The sequence below is a fragment of the Pollachius pollachius genome (genome assembly GCF_949987615.1).
Source record: "Pollachius pollachius genome assembly, chromosome: 15".
Taxonomy (NCBI): Eukaryota; Metazoa; Chordata; class Actinopteri; order Gadiformes; family Gadidae; genus Pollachius; species Pollachius pollachius.
Genome location: NC_136948.1, coordinates 4,936,379 through 4,959,272, shown reverse-complemented (window position 1 = coordinate 4,959,272; position 22,894 = coordinate 4,936,379). Strand labels below are relative to the sequence as shown.

Below are 22,894 nucleotides of genomic sequence, written 5' to 3'. Positions count from 1 at the left end.
ACGACGTCTTCAAGTGTTTTTTATTTTCCAAAACGATGGAGTGATTGACGAATGATTAATGATTAATGATTGATTGATGGAGTGATGCGTGATTGACGAAACGTGCCTGGGATCGTATGCATAAATATGCAAGCTGAAAGTGTGTTACATGAGAAAATAAATCGAAAAATCCTGGAAGGCCACAGTCGCCCAACATTGAAGAACTATTTCGTAAAAAAAAAAAAAAAAAAAAAAAAATTGAAGTAGTAAAATACCCTGTTAAAACAGCCTCATTCGCAGTGCATCCATCATAAAACTACAACTTAAAACATTTGTGAAACCAGATTAAAAAACAGAAACCAAAACAAAAGCAAAACATTCAGCTGGACGTGTCGTTGATTCCTTAAAAGTGCAGAGAAGCCATGCTCTCAGAAGATTTCCCCGTTAAACCTCATCCTCAGGTCTCATCTCAGACGCTCTTCGGTTCGACGGGAGCCCTCCTCACTCAGTAACACGCAGCATCCATGGCCTGCAGAAGCCTGGAGAGACAGTTCATATAGTTCAATAGGATGAAACCTAAAAAAACAAAAACCTTTCATAGGAGTTCTGGCTGACACACTACCGTAGGCATTGTTGTGGTTATTATAGTAGGTTTTTGTTATGAATGACTTGGTGTTATTAAGAAGACAGATAGGGGGCGTCTTGCTCAAGTTTGCCTCCAGGTAGACATCGGACACAGGGGTTTGAACCCAGAACCTTTTGACTGGGAGTCAAGCCACCTATCCACCTGCATTATCCTGCCCCCCTTGAACCGGGTCTATTCTGATCCCTGGTACGAGCGTGCACACACACACACACACACACACACACACACACACACACACACCTGTCTGTGGCGTATCCTCTCTCACACAGGTTGACCAGGGCGTACAGGTGGCGGATTGCATACTCGTACTGCAACACAAGAGGGCAGCAAAACATCGATACAGAAATTGACAGCACATGGCACTACACGGAAATAACACGGAGCCAGGCAGACCCGCTTTCGTAACATGTTTAATAATTAGTCATTTAGTAATCCAACGCGCACAGAGAGAGGAACACTGAAACGTACAACCATGCCCATTTCCCTCTTCCACCCATCAAGTGACAACAATCACGGTCCTCTGCAAGAGAATTAGGGAACTGAACCCCCCCCCCCCCCCCCCCCCCCCGCCCCTCACGAACATCTGGCCCCTGGGCTGCCCCCGGCCGCGCCTAGGCGAGCCTACCTCTGTCTTGTGCCAGTTGAAGCAGGCGGTCTTGTAGTGGCGCACGGCGCTCTGGTAGCAGGCGTGCTGTGTGAGCGTGGACCAGGAGTTCAGGATCACCTGGGTCTCCACAGAGTCCCTGGTCACCTGCTCGACCACCCGGCGCATGCTGTCGGCCAGCACCTCCCGGACCTGGGGACGGACGGACGGACGGACACACACACACACGGGCGTTAAACACACATTCAAGCACACAACACATTTAACACATAAAAAAAAAATACGATTTTATGCTTCAGTAGATCCGTCCATTGTCAAATTCGTATGAAAAAACAATAAACAAGGAAGTTCATTTTAACCTCCTGACGCGTTGCTAGGACAACGGGGTAGTATTGCTGCGATGCATTGACCTGGCTCTACTCTAGCCCTAAAGTCTGTGGAAAATCAAGCTGGTTCTTTGAGAGTTGGCGTGTAGATCAACACTAAAGCACCACAAGCACCAACCCAGTACCAGCACCGGGTTTATGGGGTGGGGGGGGGGTCGTGTCTAAGATCTGGTCCGCTCAGCACCTATCTCACCTTCAGATGGGTGCTGATCTCCATAAGCAGGCCCCTGGTTTCCTGGAGGTTGTTGGACGCCATCATCCTCCTCTTCAGGATGGCCAGCGGCACATCGGGGCTGGGGGTGAGGTCGGGGTCCACCACCGGCTGCAGGGTCATGGGGGCAGCTGGTTGGGCGCCGGCCATGGAGTTACCCTGGAAGGCCATCACCTTCATATTGGCCAGGGTCTGTGGGGAGGCCAACCGACCAATCAGAAGAGTGGAGGATAGAGGAACACAGCTGCTTCCCCCACACATTTGTTCCCCATAACATATGTCACTTCCCAGTCACTTAGCTTACTTGCTCCCAATCAATATTCAGGTAGTCATCTACCTTCATTAAATTAAAATAAAATCCTTACTGTCAAATATCTAAAATTTGTAAGCTAGTAATCTCCCGCGGCCCTGTGTGCATATCGGCCGTCCCCCAAAATGGGTTTTCCGACCCCAAATGAGGTCCCGCCCCCATTTGGGGGCGGGACCCCAAGGTTCGGAGGGACAGAGGCTGGCAGGCCACACCTTGTTCCCAAACTGCTGCACGTGGCTGGTGTTGGTGTGTCTCTTGACGATCTTAAACTGTTTCAACAGCGTCTCTTTGGTCAGATCCTCCTGGAAGGGTTTTGGGGAAACACAAAGGAGAGACGTGAAGTGATATCCCAACAACCCACTGAATACGTCATACATTATATCAACACCAAAACAGGCCCAAATATGAACACCCCCGCCCCCTTTTTGTGTATGACAAAGAGGTATCAAAGAGATATCAAAACGGTTTAGTTTTAGCATTAGCCGCCCCCCCCACCCACCCACCACGTCGGAGTCCTCCATCCAGTTGACGCTGTACCAGTCTCCCAGGTAGGTGTCCCTCTTATCGTCGTAGTAGCAGGCGTACGAGGACTCGTGAGAGTTGGAGGCCGTGGTGGCATACACTGCAGGAGGAGGACACGGGGGGGACGGGTCACACAACCTGGTTCATCCTCTACGCCGAGAGTCCTGCTGCGCTGAGCTTTCACTGAGCAGGTCTTACCCAACCCACTTCCTCAAGTCAAGTCAAAGCCGGGATTTTAGATTTGTAACAAAAAGCCCACATACAGCCACAGCAAGGCTAGAACATCCAGCACCTTGCTTTGTATAAAATATGATGTTAAAAACAGGGCGAGGAGGGAGTGGTGCATTGGAGAGGCTGTGTAACTCCCGGCCGAAAGGTTCTGGTTTCGAATCCCAGTCTAGGCATCCATTCTGTCCTTAAGGGACAGGATTGGTCCAGACCCCAGTGGGACTGGTTGTTCCCATGGGCTCTGGGGGGCCGTCACGTGGGAAGTCATGATACCAGTGGTCTGCGTGTGTGAACATAGCCTGACCAGGTTCCGAACCAGAAACACTGCAACCATGAGACTGTAGACTCAGTCAGTCAGTCAGTCAGTCAGTCAGTCAGTCAGTCAGTCAGTCAGTCAGTCAGTCAGTCAGTCAGTCAGACCTTTGACCTGCAGTTAAGGTCATGTGGATCAGATCACGCGACGGGCGCAAACGGGAACTGAAGCCAACATGGTCATAAAACAGATCTGCAATACATGCCGACGTGTAAGAAAGCGATACCAAAACGACGACTCATTTGTCAAGATATGTTTTTTATGTTTTTAAAGCGCATGATGGATTCGGGCCGTAACACCCATCCGTGGGGTTGAGGTCCAGAGGGCTGTGAACCGATTCGCTGGCCCTAGGGGTGGAACTAGTGATCTGGGTTCTTTGGGAGGTTAAGGTTCGGCTCACCATCGATGTCTTCGGGCAGGTTGGTCATCATGGAGCCGGACTCACATGCTTCGATGTACAGCACCATCTGGCGTGTGTGAAAGAGAAGATAAAAGGTCAAAACAAGCTCACACATCACCATACTGTCAGAGTGAGAGAGTGAGTGAGTGAGAGGGTGAGTCTGTCTGCGCACAGCACCTTTTGGTATTTCTTGTTGTCCTTCATGTATTTGATGGTATCCTGGAAGTCTTTAACGTGGAGCTGGGGAGAGTGAAAGAGTGAGAGAGTGAGAGGGAGAATTATAATTAAATACTTGAACAGCTTTTCTCTGTGCCTTCAGGAACGTTCTGAAGTGTGGGGGGGGAGGGGTTGACATTTGACCTCGGACCGCCGGCAGAGACCCAACCCTGAGGCCGCTAAGGGCCCCTCCCCTCCCCCCCAACGGCTCGCCATACAAAGGGAATGGAAACTCGGGCCACCCCTTTACAGAATAGAATCACATGGAAACAAAGTGCATAAAAATAGTCTACTCCTCAGGTGTGGTCACTGGCCCATCAGATAACCAAACACACAGCCTTTAAAAGGGACCCCCCATTCTACCGCCGGGGGGTCAGTCACCGGCCCCGACAGACTCCACCCAGTTGTGACATCACAAGTGGCGCATCGGACTCAGCCTGGCAGAAAAGCGGACGCTTTGCAAAAACAAGTTTCAACTGATCAGTAGGATCCAGTCAGGCGTGTTTTATTCACAGGTATGGTATTAAAGGGGAGGGGGGGGAGGGGGAAGTGAGAGCGCTCACCTCGTCGTCGGGGAAGGCCAGGACGCCAGGACCGCCGTGATCCGTGAAGTAAACAAACACGTGGTCGTTAGGGCCGCTGGCAGAGAGAACCGTAGAGAGACACAGAGACAGAGAGAGAGACAATGATGGAGAACGGTAGAGAGACACAGAGACAGAGACAATGATAGAGAACAGTAGAGAGACACAGAGACAGAGAGAGAGACAGAGAGAGAACAGTAGAGAGACACAGAGAGAGAACAGTAGAGAGAGAGAGAACGGTAGAGAGACAAAGAGAGAGAACAGTAGATACGGAGAGACAGAGAGAGAACAGTAGAGAGACACAGAGAGAAAACAGTACAGACAGAGAGAGAACGGTAGAGAGACAAAGAGAGAGAACGGTAGATACAGAGAGACAGAGAGAGAACAGTAGAGAGACACAGAGAGAAAACAGTACAGACAGAGAGAGAACGGTAGAGAGACAAAGAGAGAGAACAGTAGATACGGAGAGACAGAGAGAGAACAGTAGAGAGACACAGAGAGAAAACAGTACAGACAGAGAGAGAACGTTAGAGACAAAGAGAGAGAACAGTAGATACGGAGAGATAGATAGAGAGACACAGAGAGAGGGAGACAATGGTACAGAGACAGAGAGACAAAGAAAGTTCAAGATTTGCTTGCTTTGAGTAACATGATCAAACCAAACCAGGTCGGAGTCCTTTCATAACAACAAATTCATTGTCCTGATTATTATATCAGGTTATAACTCACCTCTTGAGAACTTTCCCAGAACCGCCCTTCACATTGAAAGAGTCTCCCTTCAGAACCGCAAGGAAGTTCTCTGGTGTGACCGCCTACGCACACGCACACACACACACACACACACACACACACACACACACACACACACACGATTAAAACCATGGCGGTGGTTTGTCCCTTTCAACGCGGCCCACTGTGAAAGTCGCTTCGGTTCAGAACCATGGAGGTGGGGATTTGAACCCGTGTGTTTGAGAGGCGGTGCTCACATCTCCGGTGTAGTCCTTGGGGACACCTTTGTACACGTCGCTGCCGTTGGGCCGGTTGATAATGACGCCGGGGGTGGGGTTGCTGCAGAGGGAGACAGAGAGGGGACGGCCATCGACTGCGTTCCAATAGTCGTCCCGTAGAGACTCGCCCCTCGTTGCCTAGACCTTGAGGGGTGCGTACCAATAGTCCTTCTACACGACTCCTCTCACCAAAACCTACGGAACGTTGTTTTCCCGGATCCCCCTTGTATCCACCAGCATACCAAACAGTAAGCAGGTGTACAGTAAGGATGCATCATCAGTTTGCCCGTCGCAGGAAGGGCTTTCCAACTACTTCCTGCGACATACACCGCTAAAGCAAGTCTGATGGTTCTGATTGGCCCAGATCAACAACAGGCAAACTTTAACAAAACTATAGAGGCTCAGCCGTTTCCCTTTCCACCTGCTCGGCCACTCACTGCTTCTGGTCGTGTCCTCAAAAAAAAAGAAAAAACTATAGTGTGCGACCAATGAACACAGTTTAGGGACGCAGGCAGTCTCTCATGGAGGGAAGTTCAGGGACAGCTGAGTCAACATCTGCTGCACAACAACACAACGACAATAATATGAGATGATTGACCGATCAGCAGAAGAATGAAACAAAACATGACAAGGCTGTAAAACCCTGTGATCGTTCTTCGTGACCGTTATCTCTACAGCGCGATCACATGCACGGCCGGGCAGCTCCGGCCAACAAACGTATGATCAGGTCACACTTTCCCTTTGTCCCTTTGTCCCTCAAACACACGCTCATCGCAGCAGAGCACAACGAGATCCTTCCCAGGTCTCTAACTGATAAGCAGTAGGGGTTAAATGCCATCAAAACCAGCATCTCAATATAACCACAGATACGGTCGATTCACACTCGGGCATCAGAACTGTGAGTCTGGGTGGTGGCTCGACGCCAGCGACAGACCGTAACGTCTCGTCTGCTACGCCTTCTGGTTCATGCATGATCGGCCAGACCACGAGGATCACAGATTTGTTCATTCGTACAACAAATCGTCTATACAAGATCCCAGGATGTCACTAAATGCAAGTGACAACATTAAAGTATTCCTATCCAGAAACATATTCAATGATTCGAACATTGTTGGATGTACATGGTTGACACGGCCTTTGTAATATAAAAATACTTCCTCATGTACATTAAAGTCAACACAGTAATGAACATTAATATTCTGACCCAGAAATCCCCTCCAGTACATGAATGAGAGACGGAGGTCAAGCCGTTTTGTTCAAGTGCTGTACTGTTTGTGCACGCGTGTTCAACAAGCCTACGTCTGGGTATTGACAAGAGCTTCTAACAGGATATGATCAGATAGGAAGCACCAAAGCCTCCAAAATTAGTTCCATGTGACCCACTATTATCAGTGGCTTGATCCGAGTTCGCCTGTTCTGTCATTCTGGTTTGGTAGGCTTACGTTGTTAAATGTGCGTTATACTGTAATCGTTTGATTGGCTTCCCCATTTTTCAATGCAAATCTCGACACCATGCTCACAGCTGGAGCCTGTATAATGCTTTAACACCTTGAATGCATTTACATCAACATTTAGGGCATTAGGCAGACACTTTTGACCAAGTGCATGTGTCAGAAGAAAGAGAAACAACAATATATCGGTGTCGGTACAGTAAGGATGTTCATAAGAACCAAGTGCCAAGCACTAACAATTTTTAGGTTAACCCATTCCCCGTATACGACAACGCTAGCTAGGATAAGGGTGACTTGGTAAATTTGGGAGGGTGTTTGTTCTCTATCAGGGGAATTTCGAAAGAAGCAGAACTCACTTTTCGTTAGTGGCCAAGTCGTCAAACATCATGACCACAATCTGCTCGTCAGGAATGCCGTTCTTATGGACGATCTGGTAGGCATGGCACGCATCGGCCTGGACACAGACAGCAGAACATTCAACACTTTAATCACCACCAAAAACACTTTATTACTTTATTATTTATAATTCACAGAACATGAAAAGATAAGTAGGCACTGCAGAGGTACACAAACACAACTGGTGTGTGTGTGTGTGTGTGTGTGTGTGTGTGTGTGTGTGTGTGTGTGTGTGTGTGTGTGTGTGTGTGTGTGTGTTTGTTCAAGCTTATCTTTAAACTCGTATCTTTCCCAAAGCCAATCCTAGAGCATGACCTTAACGAAACAAAGACTCTCTTCAACCAAGAAAACGCACAAGTCTATGTGTTGAAGTTAGAGGTTGGTGGTCTAGTTTATTATCCCGCGGTGGAGGTGGTGGTCACTGAGGGAAATACAGTTCTTCAGGCTGGTTCTTTCTCACCTGATGTCTGTAGTTGTACCAGCCGCTGGAGCCAGCGACGATCACCACCCAGTTCTTCCCAGCCTCTGGGCCTTGGGAGGGGAACGTATGGGTCAGACTCAGACCCAGGCCCAGCAGGACGACCACTGGGGTGAACATCGCTCTTTGTCTAGAGTGACCTGGTGGAGGAGGACAGAGGTGGAGAATATAGATCTATTTTAAAAGGATGCGCACTGGGTTCAGTGTTTGGATTGACGTGAATCACTGCAGCGGTCAATAAACAACCTGAGTGTTGAAACAAAAGCAAATGAGAAAGTGGCACCATAGTTGGTTGTTGTTGCCAACGATAGCTTATAGCTTAGCGCGTCTCCAAAAGCCTGAAACGGCTGTAAACAAAAATAACAACATAAACAACATGACACCCTGCTAGCCAATATGTGCGTGTAGAGAAAGCGAAATAATAGCGAACTTTTATCACCTTTATTGAAGCGAAGGAAGCGACTCGTTGTTAACCCTCAAGTGTGTGCACAGCATAAACCCTTAGGGTTACGGGATGGATCTTTATAGGCAAGACTTTCGGGAAAAACAGTGACTGGACATTTTTTTTCTTCTTTCACATAGCAGGGCGGGACTTGCTTCATATCAGCCAATGGGTTTGCTCGGAGGGCGGGGCTCTGGCTCTGGGTCATGCGGTCCAGACCGCAGGCCGCGTAATGCCTTAATGGCCAGCGTCGACTGAACTGCATACTTAGGTTACTTTCAGTTCGTAAATAATACAACGTGTAGTCTGTACCATCTAATATACTTTGGGAATAATGCATGTAGTGTTCCCCTGCACATGGCTGGGGAGAAAGAGTGTCCAAACTGCCAGGTCAAGCGAATTAGATACTTTTGAGTCTGAAGTTGTATGTATACGCCATAATAAATGTGATAGTATGTATAAAAGAGGTAGTAAAAATGTCATGTGATTTCCTGCCGTTTTCTAAAAATGCTGTGAAAATGTCATGAGTGTGCATCTTTTTCTAAATGAGGGCAGACTCTTGAACTCTTTGCTTAAACTGCATGTCTGTCAAGAGATACAGCAGGTGACCTGTATGTGGCTGTTTATTACACCCCCTCACGGATCATAAAGTCACTTTTAAAACCCACTGTAGGATTAAAGCACTTCATAAAGCTAAAACTAGTTAAAAGCTTTTTTGTTCAACACAGTTTACAGGTTAAATGGTCTTGCAGTGTTGTTGGATGTGTGTTTACTTCAATCATTAAATCCAGATCGGATTTGATGATTTTGAGCGTTAAACTAAAATTCTTCGGCTAATCTGGTACAATCCTTGGCATGGGTCTGTGGTGCACTTTGAATCAGAAGTATTGGACATAGACAACGACACAGATAATTAAGAAGATATAAGCAATAAATCAAACTGCTTTATTTCTCCATTTAGAAAAAGAATTTAAGTTAAACAGGGCAACAGTCCATCAAGAGTTCCGGCGTCCCGCGTTTCCACCAGATTGTCTCCGGATACGTTAACCTTTTGTCCAATGAATGAAAAAAGCCGTAACAAAGTGTAAATACAATGTTTACAGTAATAAATATTCAAAACAATATCTTTTTTACATAGACATAATATATATAGTCATTTTTATATATATATAATCATATACAGTAAAAAGTTATCTTCAAGTTTATCAAACGTAAAACGGTAAGATAAAATGGCTGCAAATAGAACGATTGCATTTATTTCTCATTCCCAAGGCAACTGTAACCATGGCAACTTACTCTGTCTAATAACAATAAATAAAGGGTGATATTATATTAAGATTGTAGTGCGTCACTGTAAAGTAAAGAATAAAGTAAAAAAAAAATGAAATTATAGTGCAAGTTCGTATCTCTTTTTTGGAGCGAACCGTAGACATCCAGAAGGAATGGCGACCAGGGGGACAACACTAATGTCAAATCAAAACGGCTTGTTCAGCGCGGGTAGGCCCCCCCACCCCAGAGTCAGTCTAGCAGACTGTGCGGGGGGGTCTTGGCAACAACAGGAAACGGAAAGCGTACAGGTGTAGCAGGAAGCCCAGGTCCGTACCCCTCTACCTGGACTCATTTGTCTTACAATCCAAAAGCCAAAATAAAACAACAAAACACTCGACGCCGTCTGAAACACACGTCAAAACCTGCATTCTATTCCACGCAGAACGTGCGCGTGTGCGTACGTGAGTCTGTGTGTGTCCGGGAGCGTGTGTTTGTGTATGTGTGTGTGGGTGTGTCTGCGAGTGTGTGTGCTTACTTGGGCGTGTGTATGTGTTTGTGTGTATCCGTGCGTGTGTGTGTGTGTGTGTGTGTGTGTGCATCGTCCGATGAAGTAGTCAATGAGATGCATAGAAAAATGTTATGAGTGGAGGCAGAGTTCAGAGGGCTGTCAGACATCATGCAGCATCGGTGAGCTTCACGAAGCAAGGCGGAGGATACACTGTGTGTGTGTGTGTGTGTGTGTGATGCAGTAAAGGAGCTGTGCTGGAGGGGGGGTGGAGGGAACGGTCCGTCTCAATGGTTTCCAGGTAAGGGAGAGGGGGGGGTTCTGCTCAGCAGCAGCTCTGCCTGGCTGCATGTTGGGCCGATTCACAAACCTTCGGATCAGAACAACGAAAGCAACGCGGGAGCTTCTTCTTCTTCCGTCCCCTGTCGGCAAAACACAAGGCAGAGGAGAGAGAGAGAGAGAGAGAGAGTAAAATCAAAATAAAAACCCTTTTTCTACTCGTTGGTTTCCGGAGGGGAGGTTCCAGATGTTCCAGCGGTACCGTCCGCTCAGCAGCCAGGCGCAGGAGAGAGAGGGAGCAGGTCCAAAGTGCCCTTTTACCTCAGCCCGCCTGGTGCCTGGAGGTTTCTTCCATTATAAAGCAACGGAGGGGACCTTTACTTTGAAAAACAAAACAAAACCCCTCCTCTCTCAACCGGGAGACACAGGGAGCGAAGGGCGGCTGGTCGGGTGGGGGCGGGGCCAGGTGGAGGTAGGCTGGGTGGAGGGAGGCGGGGCCTGTGGCTAGGGGGAGCAGTGGTCGGGCGGGTTGGGTGGGGGGGGTGGGTCCGGGGGGTCTCAGACCTCCGCCCCCAGCTCCATCACCCCCGTCTCCAGGATGGGCACCAGCCTGTCGTCCACCTGCACCAGCAGGATGGTCTTGTCCGTGTGCGAGCGGCTGGCCGGCTCGCGGCTCCGGGACACCCAGCGGTGGATCACCTGGGGGGGGGGGGGGGGGGGGGGGGCAACGTTACGTCAAACAGAGTCGGAGTCCGGAGTTTCCCCTTTTCACACCTGGTCTGGATCTGATTCTCTGGATGTGGTCCGGGGTTCTCATGTGGAACCGGAGGCCGGTTCCACATGAGAACCCCGGACCACATCCAGAGACGTAACGTCAAACCGGGGGCCGGTTCCACATGAGAACACACACACAGGTAGCCAGTCACAAAACAATGACATAACGGCTTGTAAACGGACGGCATTTAGACAGGGCTGCACGTAACTTTTTTCAGGGTATCAGGAGATGGTGTTTGGTACGCATCCCACACGTAACATCTGACCTTATGAAACGTACCCAGTTTCACCAAGGTGATTCCATTTCCAATGCACAACTTCTTAAGCACAGCAGCGTTTTTCTTGCTCCACCTTTTTTTGTCTTATCCGACTGCAGCAGCTTGACCACGGAGCGTTTGGATGTCTCCCAAAAGGAACGTTGCGATCATGCGCAGTTCTCCCATGTGTGCGCGGTGCACGGCGCACACATGAGCGCACATGTCAGTGCGCTCATAATTTGTTTCGAGCCGAGGCCCACCTTACCTCCACTATTTTCTTCTGCCCGTTAGTGACTCAAGTGACGTTACGCGATCCTGATTATGGTGGCGCATGCGTACTTGCGTACCAGTTAGGTGCACCCCTGTTTGTAGAGCGCTTTTCTCGCGGTGACTTACGTGTCCCTCCATGCCCTCCAGGGGGCTCCACTCCCTCCAGCTGCTGCGCCCGGCCTTCACCCTCAGGGCCTCGTCGGGCCACAGCAACCCCTTCCTCTTGGACAGGTTGATGGTCTCCAGCACCTGGCTCACGTCAACGATCTACCAGGAGACGGACGCACGGACGGACGGAGGGAGGGACAGACAGACAGACGGAGGGACGGACGGAGGGACGGACAGACAGACAGACGGACGGACGGACGGACGGACAGAGGGACAGACGGACGGAGGGAGGGACGGACGGAGGGACAGACGGACAGATGGAGGGACGGACGGACGGAGGGAGGGACGGAGGGAGGGACAGACAGACGGAGGGACGGACACAGACGGAGGGACAGACAGACAGACGGAGGGACGGACAGACAGACGGAAAGAAGCAAAAGGTTTTAACAGCTCTTCAAACGAGTTAAAGGGGCCCCACTCCTGTTTTACCCATCATGCATCTGGGCAGACCTGCCCGCAGACCTTGTGGTATCATGGGTTTTTTTTAAGATGGTAGAACAGCTGTTTTCTCTTCCCTCTGAGAAAGGAGGAACTCCTTTAGCGTCAACTCAGTCCTATCTACACCCTGTCCAAGTTCCCTGATCATCTGATGTGACGACCAGGTGATATGAAACCAACATGTCTAGACATTCCGATACCAATTCCGATTCCTGAACTTGAGTATCGGCCGATACCAATACAGCATCTAGCATTGCAACTACTAGTAGCACTTGTTCTTATTGAAGGGTTCTCTTACGAAGACCGCAATGTATAGTCGGCTCACCTACTGTCAGAACTAGATAACTTACATTGAAATCCATAATTAAAATAATACTTTAGTATTCTTGTAGTTAAGCGTCGATACATCTGTATTTTATCGACTTCGTAGCTCGAACGGACGTAGGTCGGAGATGAAACGTTTCCCATTTAGACTTCCCACATCCGACCATTAACGAAAACAGATAACACTACGCGTGTTTGTCATGTCCTCTGCCCGTGTACTAAATGAGCTAGTCACGTGACGGCATCAGATCTGCTTATAGACTTGCGTACTCGCCGATACCCAATGCTGAATGTCCGACGCTGGTACCGGTATCGAAATAACTTCTCTTTCCTGCGCGCGTGTGCTTTGCGGTCAGTGGGTGCAGTCAGACCTCACAGCGGGGGGGAGGGGGGGCACCCACCTGCACCCGGTAGGAGATGTCGTCGCGGCGCACCGTGGCCACGGTGGGGTTGTGGTAGTGGGGGTAGTGCTGGTGGTGGTGGTGGTGGTGGTGGTGGTGGTGAGGGAGGTGGTGGTGGTGGTGGTGGTGGAGGTGCTGGTTCTGCCCCAGGGGGTCGGACGCCGCCGCCGCAGCGGCGGCGGCGGTTGCCGTGGAGGAGGACGAGGACGAGGAGGTGGAGGCGCCGCAGGCCGGGCCGCAGGGGGGCACGTCGGCGGCGGCCAGCAGCCCCACCAGCGTGTGGCGCTTACAGGACGGGATGCTGTGGTTGGAGAGCGAGGCGGAGGGGGGCCCCGAGGGGCCGGCCGGCTCCGAGACCGAGCCCAGCCGCAGGTGCAGGGAGGCGGGCAGCGTGTGCAGCGACAGCTGGCTGGAGGAGGAGCGCGGGCAGGGCTCCAGGCCCGTGGTGGAGGTGCGCAGGGAGGAGGAATGGCGGCTGCTGCTGTAGCGGTACGACGACGCCCCGCTCACCACCGAGGCCCGCGCCGGGGAGTGGCGGGCCAGGCCCGACTGCACCGACTGGAAGCTCTGGCTGGTGCCTGCAGGGGGCGGAGGAGGGTCAGTACGGTGACATGTCAGTGTGTCATGTTAAAGCCAGTGTTCCAGTGTCAGTGCCCTGCTAATAACATGTCAGTGTCAGTGCCCTGCTACTAACTTGTGACTAACTTCTCAGTGTCAGTGCCCTGTGACTAACATGTTGCTAACATGTCAGCGTCAGTGCCCTGTTAGTAACATGTTACTAACATGTCAGTGTCAGTGCCCTGTTAGTAACATGTCACTAACATGTTACTATCATGTCAGTGCCCTGTCACTAAGATGTTATTCACTTGTCAGTGCCCTATTACTACCATGGTACTGACATGTCAGTGTCCTGTTACTAACATGTTACTAACTTGTCAGTGTCAGTGCCCTGTTACCAACATGTTACTAACATCTCAGTGTCAGTGTCCTGTTACTAACATGTTACTAACTTGTCAGTGTCAGTGCCCTGTTACCAACATGTTACTAACTTCTCAGTGTCAGTGCCCTGTTACTAACATGTTACTAACATGTCAGTGTCCTGTTACTAACATGTTACTAACTTGTCAGTGTCGTTGCCCTGTTACTAACATCTCAGTGTCAGTGTCCTGTTACTAACATGTTACTAACTTGGCAGTGTCAGTGCCCTGTTACGTGTTATTAAGATGCTTCTACAGGCGTATCTTTCCGTTAGGAGAGCTTTGGGACAGTTGTACAACCTGAAGTCACTTCTAAACCTCATACATGAACACTAATCTCCCCCGTGAGGGTTTTAGGTCGACCTACGACCTACGACGACGATGTCAATGTCTTGGGCTTTGAAGTCCAAGCAAATGGTAAATGTACTTTATGTAGCGCTTTTATCCAAAGCACTTTACAGTATCGCTTGACATTCACCCATTCATGCACACACTCACACACCGACGGCGGTGTCAACCACGCAAGGCGACGGCCAGGGACACCTCGACACTCGGACACCTCGACACTCGGACACCTTGGCTCGGACACCTCGACACTCGGACACCTCGACTCGGACACCTCGACACTCGGACACCTCGACTCGGACACCTCGACTCGGACACCTCGACACTCGGACACCTCGACACTCGGACACCTCGACACTCGGACACCTCGACACTCGGACACCTCGACACTCGGACACCTCGACTCGGACACCTCGACACTCGGACACCTCGACTCGGACACCTCGACACTCGGACACCTCGACACTCGGACACCTCGACACTCGGACACCTCGACACTCGGATGTCTAGGATGAACCGGGGATCGAACTGCCAACCCCGCTCTCCCTCCTGAGCCACTGCCAAGCCTTTATCCAAATAATACTTCGGTCCTAGCAGATGGACAAACACCACTCTACAAACAGAGCCATCCCGCCGCCTGGGGCCTCACCCATGGAGTGGTGCGTGTGGTGGGGGTGGTGCGGAGGGCCCCCGGGGGTCCCACCCTGGGACACGGAGCTCTGCTGGGAGTCGCTGGCCCCCGTGCCGTTCCCGCTGCCGCACGACACCCCCCCCCCGTCCGAGTCCTCCATGTTGCCCCCGCTGTTGCAGCCGGCACCGCAGCCCTTCCTCAGCCTGCCCCCCCCCCCAGGGAGGAAGAGGAGGCACACGTCACAACCCCGCTCACAAAATAAAGGCGCGGCGCAGCCCGGCCAACCACTCAGGGGAGGACTTTTATTTTGAAAATCCATTAGTTTTTCCCTCAGTGATAGTATACAAGACAATTCTGTACGCATATGTATATAATAGGGCTGTGCAAGTTAACGCGTTAATTACACGTCCACGCAATCTTGTTTTAACGTGATTAAAACAAATTAACGCATTAAGGTTTTTTTTCTTTATTTTTTCTTAGATTTTTGAAAGATTTTGCCCACAGAATGTCAACATTCATATCATAAATCCTTTTTGTTTTTAGTCCCACTTACTTTACATTCAATTACACTTGCAGTAAGTGCCTGATTACAATTCCCAAATCTGTGGCGCTACTTATTTGAATTTAACTACACTTGTAGTTACTGTTGGTTTACAATTGCACTAAGTAACTGCCTGTTAACAATTTCCAAATCTGTGGTCTTCCGTAAGTTTCATATTCAACCCACACTGAGTTAGTCAATAAAACTCCCTCAAGTTCGCTTGGCCTAGTTTTTGCTTATTAAGTACATTTGGTGTGAATGATAATGTGTCATTCCATTTGATGATTCACTTCAGTTGGAGTGGATTTTAAATAGAACTTAAAAAGTGTGATTTAAAAGAGTTAACTCACCATACTATGCGATTAATCGCGATTAAAACTTTTAATCGTTGCCCAGCCCTATATAAATATATATATACTTGATCACTGGTCCACTTCCCTTTGTTTTTTACATTGCATTTGAAGACTTTAATATACCATAAAGTCCTGGCACTGGGCCACTTTATACTTCAAACTGTTTGCCCTCTTTGTTCGGTTTGTCCTTACTTTATCATTTACTTTAACATCTATTTTTCAAATGGGCCAATGTGTTGCCAAATGAATACATTCAAATGTATGAAACGAAACTTGATAGTCTAACATAACATAATTGTGAAAATGTATGCATCCGATTTTTCCAGTAAAAGATTTTGAATAGCCAATAAACATTTTCAGTTTCAAATGCACTTCAGCGCTCATTCTCAGTAAAGGATGCAACAGCGCCCTCTGGCGGTCGGTCCGACACACTGCGCTCTCTCCGCCGCCACAACAACAACAGCAACACGGCCACCCACCTGTGCCAGGTGCCGACCACGAAGCTGCGGATGTTGCCCATGCTGATGGGCCCGCCCAGCACGCGGGGAAGCTGCGGGTGCGAGTCGCAGTAGGAGGTGGTGAGGGGCGAGACGTAGATGGGGTAGCCGATGGGCTGGTCGCACGACGAGTTGATCATGTTGCGCAGCGCCTGCTTGGCGTTCTGGATGCTGCCGCGCTCCGGGTTCCTGTTGCGCAGGAAGACCAGCTCCTGCTGCTGCCCCGCCCACAGGCCGCGCACGCACTCCTTGTTTACCTGACGGGCGGTCGCCACAGAGACCACACACGTAGGGAAGGGAGGGAGAGTTAGAGAGAGAAAACAGAAACAGATCTATCAAACGCTGAATGGAATGCATTCATATAAAGCGCTTTTTCTAAACACCTTCACGACGTTGCCGGACATTCACCCATTCACACACACATTCACACACAGACGGCGGTGTGTGAATGTCTGTGTCCACCACGCAGGGCGACAGCCAAGAGAGAAAGCAAAAGAAAAGGAAAAAGAGAGAAAGAGATGGACAAAGAGAGAAGAGAGAAAGAAAAGAGAGGAAAGAGAAATAAAAATAAAAAGAGAGAGAGAGAGAGGGAGAAAAGAGTGACAGAAAACAAAGAAAAAGAGAGAGAGGGAGAAAGAGAGAGAGAGGGAGAAAGATAGAAAGAAAGAAAAAGAGAGAGAGAAAGAGAAATAAAAATAAAAAGAGAGAGAGAGAGAGGGAGAAAAGAGAGAAAGAAAACAAAGAAAAAGAGAGAGAGAGGGGAAAAGAGAGAGAGAGGAGAGAGAGAGAGAGAGAAAGAGAAAGAGAAAGAGAGAGAGAGAGAAAGAGAAAGAGAGAAAGAGAGAGAGAGAGAGAGAGAGAGAGGGAGAGAGGGGTGGCCCCACCTTGATGACCCTGAAGCTGAGGTAGCGGCGGTTGAGCATGATGATCTTGTACTCGTTGGTGCCCTCGTCCAGGACGTGGCGCAGGGCGAGCAGCGCGGGCGCGTTGGACAGCACGGCGCTGCGCCACGCCGGGTCGCCCTCGTGGGCCATCACCAGGCTCACCTGGTGCTCCGAGATGGCCTCGAACAGAACCACCGGGTCCTCGTACTCATCAGGGGACGTGAAGTGGTCCTGGAGGGGGGAGACGGGGGGGAGACGGGGGGGGAGACAGGGGGAGGGAGAGGGGGAGTTAGAGGGAGACAGGGGGGAGAGAGGAGGGAGGAAGGAAGGGAGGGGGGGAGAGTTAGAGAGAGACAGAGAGGAGGGAGGGAGGGAGGGAGGGAGAGTTAGTGAGACAGAAGGGAGAGAGACAGAGGGGAGAAAGGGAGAGACAGAATGGAGAGAGTGAGGGAGGGAGAGAGGGAGAGAGGGAGACAGTGAGAGTTAAAGGGAGACGGGGGGAGAGGGAGGGAGAGAGAGACAAAGGGAGAGAGGGACACAGTGAGAGTTAAGGCCAAAGTAATCCGTAATCAGATTACTCCGACTCCGTAATCAGACTCCGTAAGTACGGAGACCCCTCGAGCATTCAAAGTTCTCAGTCGGGATGTCGGATACGCAAAGCAATTCGCCGTCCGATCGATCTCATAAGGTTGACTACAAACCATGTTGATAGTTTTGTACATAAACTTCCAAAGCTTTACAAATCCTGTTCGGTGTTTTATTGGTCCTTAATGTGCAAAGTAAACAATGTACAAAGTAAATAAGGTGCAAAGTCAAACCGGAGAAGTGTTTCCGGGAATGATTTGTGAGAGAACCAATCACAGCCCTTACCGTCTCCGTTGCGTTGACGGATAGTTAAAAAATATTGGTTGCGCACGTGAGCTACGGAGAGGTTCTCCGACAGGGTCTATGGAGAGGGCTCTCCGTGTCTACGTACAGCACTTTACGGAGGACTATAAACCGGCCTTTAGAGAGAGACCGGGGGGGAAAAGGTGATAGCGGGAGAGAAAGAAATGGGGAGCGCGGGAGAGAGACACCGATAGAGGTGGATGGAGACAGACCAGTAGAGAGTCTGGCAGGAGGCCTCACCTGGTGGAGCTTGAGGGACATCCTGACGCCCGGCACCACCACCTTTCTGAGCAGCTCCATGTCCGCGAAGATCCACTCGTCACGCAGGGAAGAGATCCGGAAGTCCCCCTTGAAGAGAGCGTGCAGTCCGAACAGGAAGGACTCCAGGTTACTGAAGAGAGAGGGAGAGGGAGGGAGAGAGAGAATGTTTACTCCCTTTAATACCGGTTACTCACTGTACTACTGGTTACTCCCAACACTACTGGTTACTCCCAGCACGACTTGGTTCTCCCAGTACTACTGGTTACTCCCGGTACCCGTTGGTTCTCCCAGTACTACTGGTTACTCCCAGTACCCCTTGCTACTCCAAGTACTACTGATTCCTCCCAGTACTTTAGCGTGGACAGGTTAGTCAGAGGACTGGACCCTTCAGGGGAACCAGTCCTCTCTGTCCTTCGCACTTGATGAACCAGAACCAACGAGCTGGTTAGAAAGGGCCCTCCTCCAGCGTACGCTAGGCTAGCACTAGCGTTAGCGGGTGCTGATAGCGGTCCTCACCTGGACATGTGGTGCGCGGCGGTGCCCAAGGCGCGGCGGCCCAGCACACACAGGCCGAAGCACAGCAGCACCAGGGCCGAGTCCTTCTCACTGTCCAGCGGCTGCAGAGTGGGTGGGTGGGTTGGGGGGGGGGGGGCAATGGGAACACTGTTATGCTTCATCACGCGCTAGGCTAGGCTCATTGAAACAGGCATGTGGATGGCGTGTCGGTGTGCTAAGTCGTGCTATGATACCCGCTATGCTGTGCAACACTCTGTTATGCTATGTCATGCTACGTTATGCTAGGCTATGCTAATTAAAACGCGGCGCGGATAGCATTATTCGCTATGCTGCACCCGCCAGGCTATGCTAATCAAAACAAGGCACTGATAGAAAGTTGTGCTTTGCTATGCTATGCTATAACCCGCTAAGCTATGGTAATGAAAACAAGGCACTGATAGGTGGTTGTGCTATGCTATGCTACACCCCGCTAGGCTATGCTAATCAAAACAAGGTGCTGATAGGCGGTGATGCTAGGCCGGCTACGCTGGGCTACCTTGGCTCTCCTGGAGTTGCAGTACTGGATCCAGCCCAGGTAGACCCCGCAGAAGCTGTCCCTGGAAATGCCCGCCAGCCGGTGGTCGTAGTCCTCGTCGATGTTGGGGTTGAAGGTGGGGTCCAGGTCCACGTAGTTGCGCTCGGCGCACGGCCGCAGGCCGTCCCTCATGGTCTCGTTGGCCAGCCACTCCTCCAGCTTGGGGGACGCCACCACATAGTAGATGATCCCCTGGACGCACAAGTGCATGATGGGAAAATCAAACGTAAATGGACTGCATTTATACAGCGCTTTTTCTAACAAAGAGCTTCACAACATTGCCTAACATTCACCCATTCATACACATTCACACACCGAAAGCGGTGTCAGCCTTGCAAGGCGACAGCCTGCTCGTCGGGAACAGTCGGGGTGAGGCGTCTTGCTCAGGGACACCTCGACGCTCACAAACTAGCAACCTTCCGGTTACCAGCCAACCTGCTCTACCTCCTGAGCCTCATGCATGTTTGTTAATGCACTGGCGAATGACCTGAGGTCTTACAGACCTATCATACAAATAGCAAAACATTTGCAACAAAGTATTCCGTATTCAAAGCTTTAAAGTAAATATATCGTATTAGCTCTTTACAAAGAAATCTAGATATTGTATTCTCCAACATATAACGTATAAAAAAAACCTAAAATAAAGTTCAGCATCTATCAAGACACAACCAAGACATCAACAAAGAGACAACGATTTTCACAATAAAAGCGCGGCCCCGTCCGCTGACCTTGACGTAGTAGATGGTGAGGATGCGGCGCAGGTCGAACACCTGCAGCATGGAGGCGGCGCTGTTGTCGGTGATGCTGTAGCCCTCCAACACGTACTTGGTGACCAGCACCTCCCAGGCCAGCCAGCGCTGGCCGAAGGCGGCGTTGAAGGACAGCATGTGGGGCAGGTGGCCCGGCTCACAGCAGCAGCAGCCCTCGTCCTCCTCCACCCCCTCCGTGATGGCCTCCACCTCCCGCTGCTGGCAGTACGTCCCTGGGGAGACGAGGAGGGGCGAGAGGGGGTTAGAGCCCCAGCAGAAAGGTGGCTAGGTGTGGTGAAGAATCGTCAGCGAGCTCACTAGGCTAGGTTAGCAACCAGACAACATGGAGCTCCCTAGGCTAGGCTAGTGACCAAACATCGTAGAGCTCGCTAGGCTAGGCTAGGCTATGTTGTTTGGTTGCTAGCCTAGCCCAGTGAGCTCTATGACGTTTGTTCGCTAACCTAGCCTAGCCTAGTTAGCTCTATGTTGTTTGGTCGCTAGCCTAGCCTAGTGAGCTCTATGTTGTTTGGTTCCTAGCCAAGCCTAGTGAGCTCTATGATGTTTGTTCGCTAACCTAGCCTAGCCTAGTGAGGTCTATGTTGTTTGGTTCCTAGCCTAGCCTAGTAAGCTCTATGATGTTTGTTCGCTAACCTAGCCAAGCCTAGTGAGCTCTATGATGTTTATCTGCTAACCTAGCCTAGCCTATCGAGCTCTATGTTGTTTGGTTGCCTAGTGAGCTCTCTGACGTTCCATCTCTCATCCCTTATAGTGTTGACGCGTGGTTCATTCTGGAAGCTGACCCTAGCCCTGACCTGACCCCTCACCTCTGAACTCCAGGCCGCGCAGCTGGAAGGCCACCAGGCCGTTGCCGATCTCTACCAGGTGCACCAGGGCGTTGAGGTAGTCGGAGGCCAGGATGAAGCAGTCCCCGGTGGTCACGGCGCCCCAGCGGCCCAGCACCAGGTCCCCGCACAGGCTGTGCTGCAGCGAGCGCGTCAGGTGCTCGTAGAAGATGGAGTTCAGGTTGTTGTCGTCCGAGCCTGGAGACCCCGAGAGACAGAGGGGGTGAGAGGAGATAAGATGGACAGGACAAGAGGACAGAGACGGAGAGATGGGAGGAGATAGATGGATGGGACGGATAGACAGGAAAGGACAGACGGATAGATATATAGACAGACAGACGGATAAAGACGGACAGATGAGATAGATGGGACGGATAGGGAAGACAGACGGAACGGAGACGAGACAGACAGACGGACACACCAGACATATAGAAAGGACAAACAGATAGACAGGATATAAACAAACAAACAAACATCAAGAGGCCTAAACTGGACTAGATGAGAGGCTTGACTCATCAAACTCTAAACGATTTCTCAATTATCCAATTCATATTCATCATGGTGTTACGGTGAGCCCACCTGGGTTCCTGTCCAGCTGGGACACCAGACGCGTGTTGGAGTGGTCAACCCTCTTGGTGCTGAAACAGAGGAAGACACCGCACACTGCATCACAGAGAAACACACAACGCAGAGAAACACACCACACAGAGAAACACACCATACTGAATCACTGAGAAACACACCACACACTGCGTCACTGAGAAAACGCACAACACACTGCTTCTCTGAGAAACACACACCACACACTGCATCACAGAGATACACACAACACGAAGAAAATAACTTACATTTGTTTACACATTAACCAGGCAAATTCAAGTAGCATGTACAAAATACAAACACACTGCACTATAGTACTCCTCTGTCAACATACTGGGAGTACTCCACTGTCACCATACTGGGAGTACTCCACTGTCACCATACTGGGAGTACTCCACTGTCACCATACTGGGAGTACTCCACTGCCAACATACTGGGAGTACTCAACTGTCACCATACTGGGAGTACTCAACTGTCACCATACTGGGAGTACTCCACAGTCACCATGCTAGCAGCGCTCCACCCAAACTACACCCTCTCCGGGAGCAGGGCGACCACACCTCGCCTCCTTACTTGTAGTCTCTCTCCCAGAACTTGACGGGGCGGACGTAGGAGGTGATGAAGATGGCGCTGCCCAGGAACGGGTTGAGGGGGGTGGAGAAGAAGGCGGAGACCAGAGCCTGGACCAGCAGCATGGCGGAGTCTGGAGGCCCCGGGAGTCAAGGAGCTCTCTGCACAGTGCTGCCCCCCCCGCCCCCTCACCCTTACCCTAACCCCCCCGGGGAGGGGTCCCTGTTGGGGATAATGGGGCCCCTGTTGGGTGGGGTAGCATACAGAAATAAGCACCGTGGGGATTCCCACGGCGCTTTACAGCAACACACGCCTGCCGCCTCAACTAGGTCCTCAAAAATAATTAAAGTTAAAAAATTAGTAAAAATGCAATTTTTGACTGTCCTTGATTCAGTTGTTCCTTTGACAACGTTGTTTAGCACTTTATTTATCTTCAAATATTTGCAATTGTTACTTTTAAAAAGGTGCTTATTTATTAATCATACGTTATTATTATTGTTTCATAGTGTTTAATAAATAATTGTTGATTGAAGTACTGAGGCTGCAGGCTACCCCACAGCGTACAGGTTGTTCTAACGGCCGCCGGGGTACTGGTTGCGGTGAATGTACACACAACTACGCCGGTAACAACGGTGTTGATCGTGACGACGGGTGGAGCAGGGCGGAGGATACGAGGCACGGCGAAGGGCTGGGCAAAGGCGTGGAAGGCGGAGCCCCAGGTGATCTGCCACGGGGCGATGTAGGTGTAGACGAAACGCAGCTTGTAGAACAGCTCCCACAGCTTCACCACCACCACCACCACCGCAGAGGA

At 50.5% G+C, this 22,894-nt stretch overlaps 2 protein-coding genes across 2 annotated transcripts in view; both read right to left on the bottom strand.

Moving 5' to 3' along the window:
* Window positions 1-3: 3 nt before the first annotated feature.
* lgmn (legumain) lies at window positions 4-8,297 on the bottom strand. The gene is made up of 14 exons (XM_079752599.1): window positions 8,168-8,297; window positions 7,711-7,868; window positions 7,211-7,308; window positions 5,383-5,464; window positions 5,126-5,208; window positions 4,379-4,454; window positions 3,777-3,839; window positions 3,600-3,666; window positions 2,640-2,758; window positions 2,349-2,438; window positions 1,809-2,018; window positions 1,251-1,421; window positions 866-933; window positions 4-518 (listed from the first exon to the last, which is right to left on the bottom strand). The coding sequence occupies exons 2-14, from the start codon at window positions 7,846-7,848 to the stop codon at window positions 485-487; spliced, it is 1,299 nt and encodes a 432-aa protein (XP_079608725.1). The 5' UTR covers window positions 7,849-7,868; window positions 8,168-8,297; the 3' UTR covers window positions 4-484.
* An 829-nt stretch (window positions 8,298-9,126) lies between these two features.
* Window positions 9,127-22,894, bottom strand: part of pcnx1 (pecanex 1) — a 50,440-nt gene continuing 36,672 nt past the window's right edge. The window contains 14 exon segments of the mRNA XM_079752607.1: window positions 9,127-10,922; window positions 11,651-11,791; window positions 12,856-13,433; window positions 14,827-15,011; window positions 16,182-16,456; window positions 17,084-17,314; window positions 18,212-18,362; window positions 18,749-18,849; window positions 19,284-19,514; window positions 20,051-20,304; window positions 20,896-21,111; window positions 21,493-21,551; window positions 22,087-22,216; window positions 22,756-22,864. Coding sequence (XP_079608733.1) covers window positions 10,782-10,922; window positions 11,651-11,791; window positions 12,856-13,433; window positions 14,827-15,011; window positions 16,182-16,456; window positions 17,084-17,314; window positions 18,212-18,362; window positions 18,749-18,849; window positions 19,284-19,514; window positions 20,051-20,304; window positions 20,896-21,111; window positions 21,493-21,551; window positions 22,087-22,216; window positions 22,756-22,864 — 2,802 coding nt within the window. The 3' untranslated portion in view covers window positions 9,127-10,781.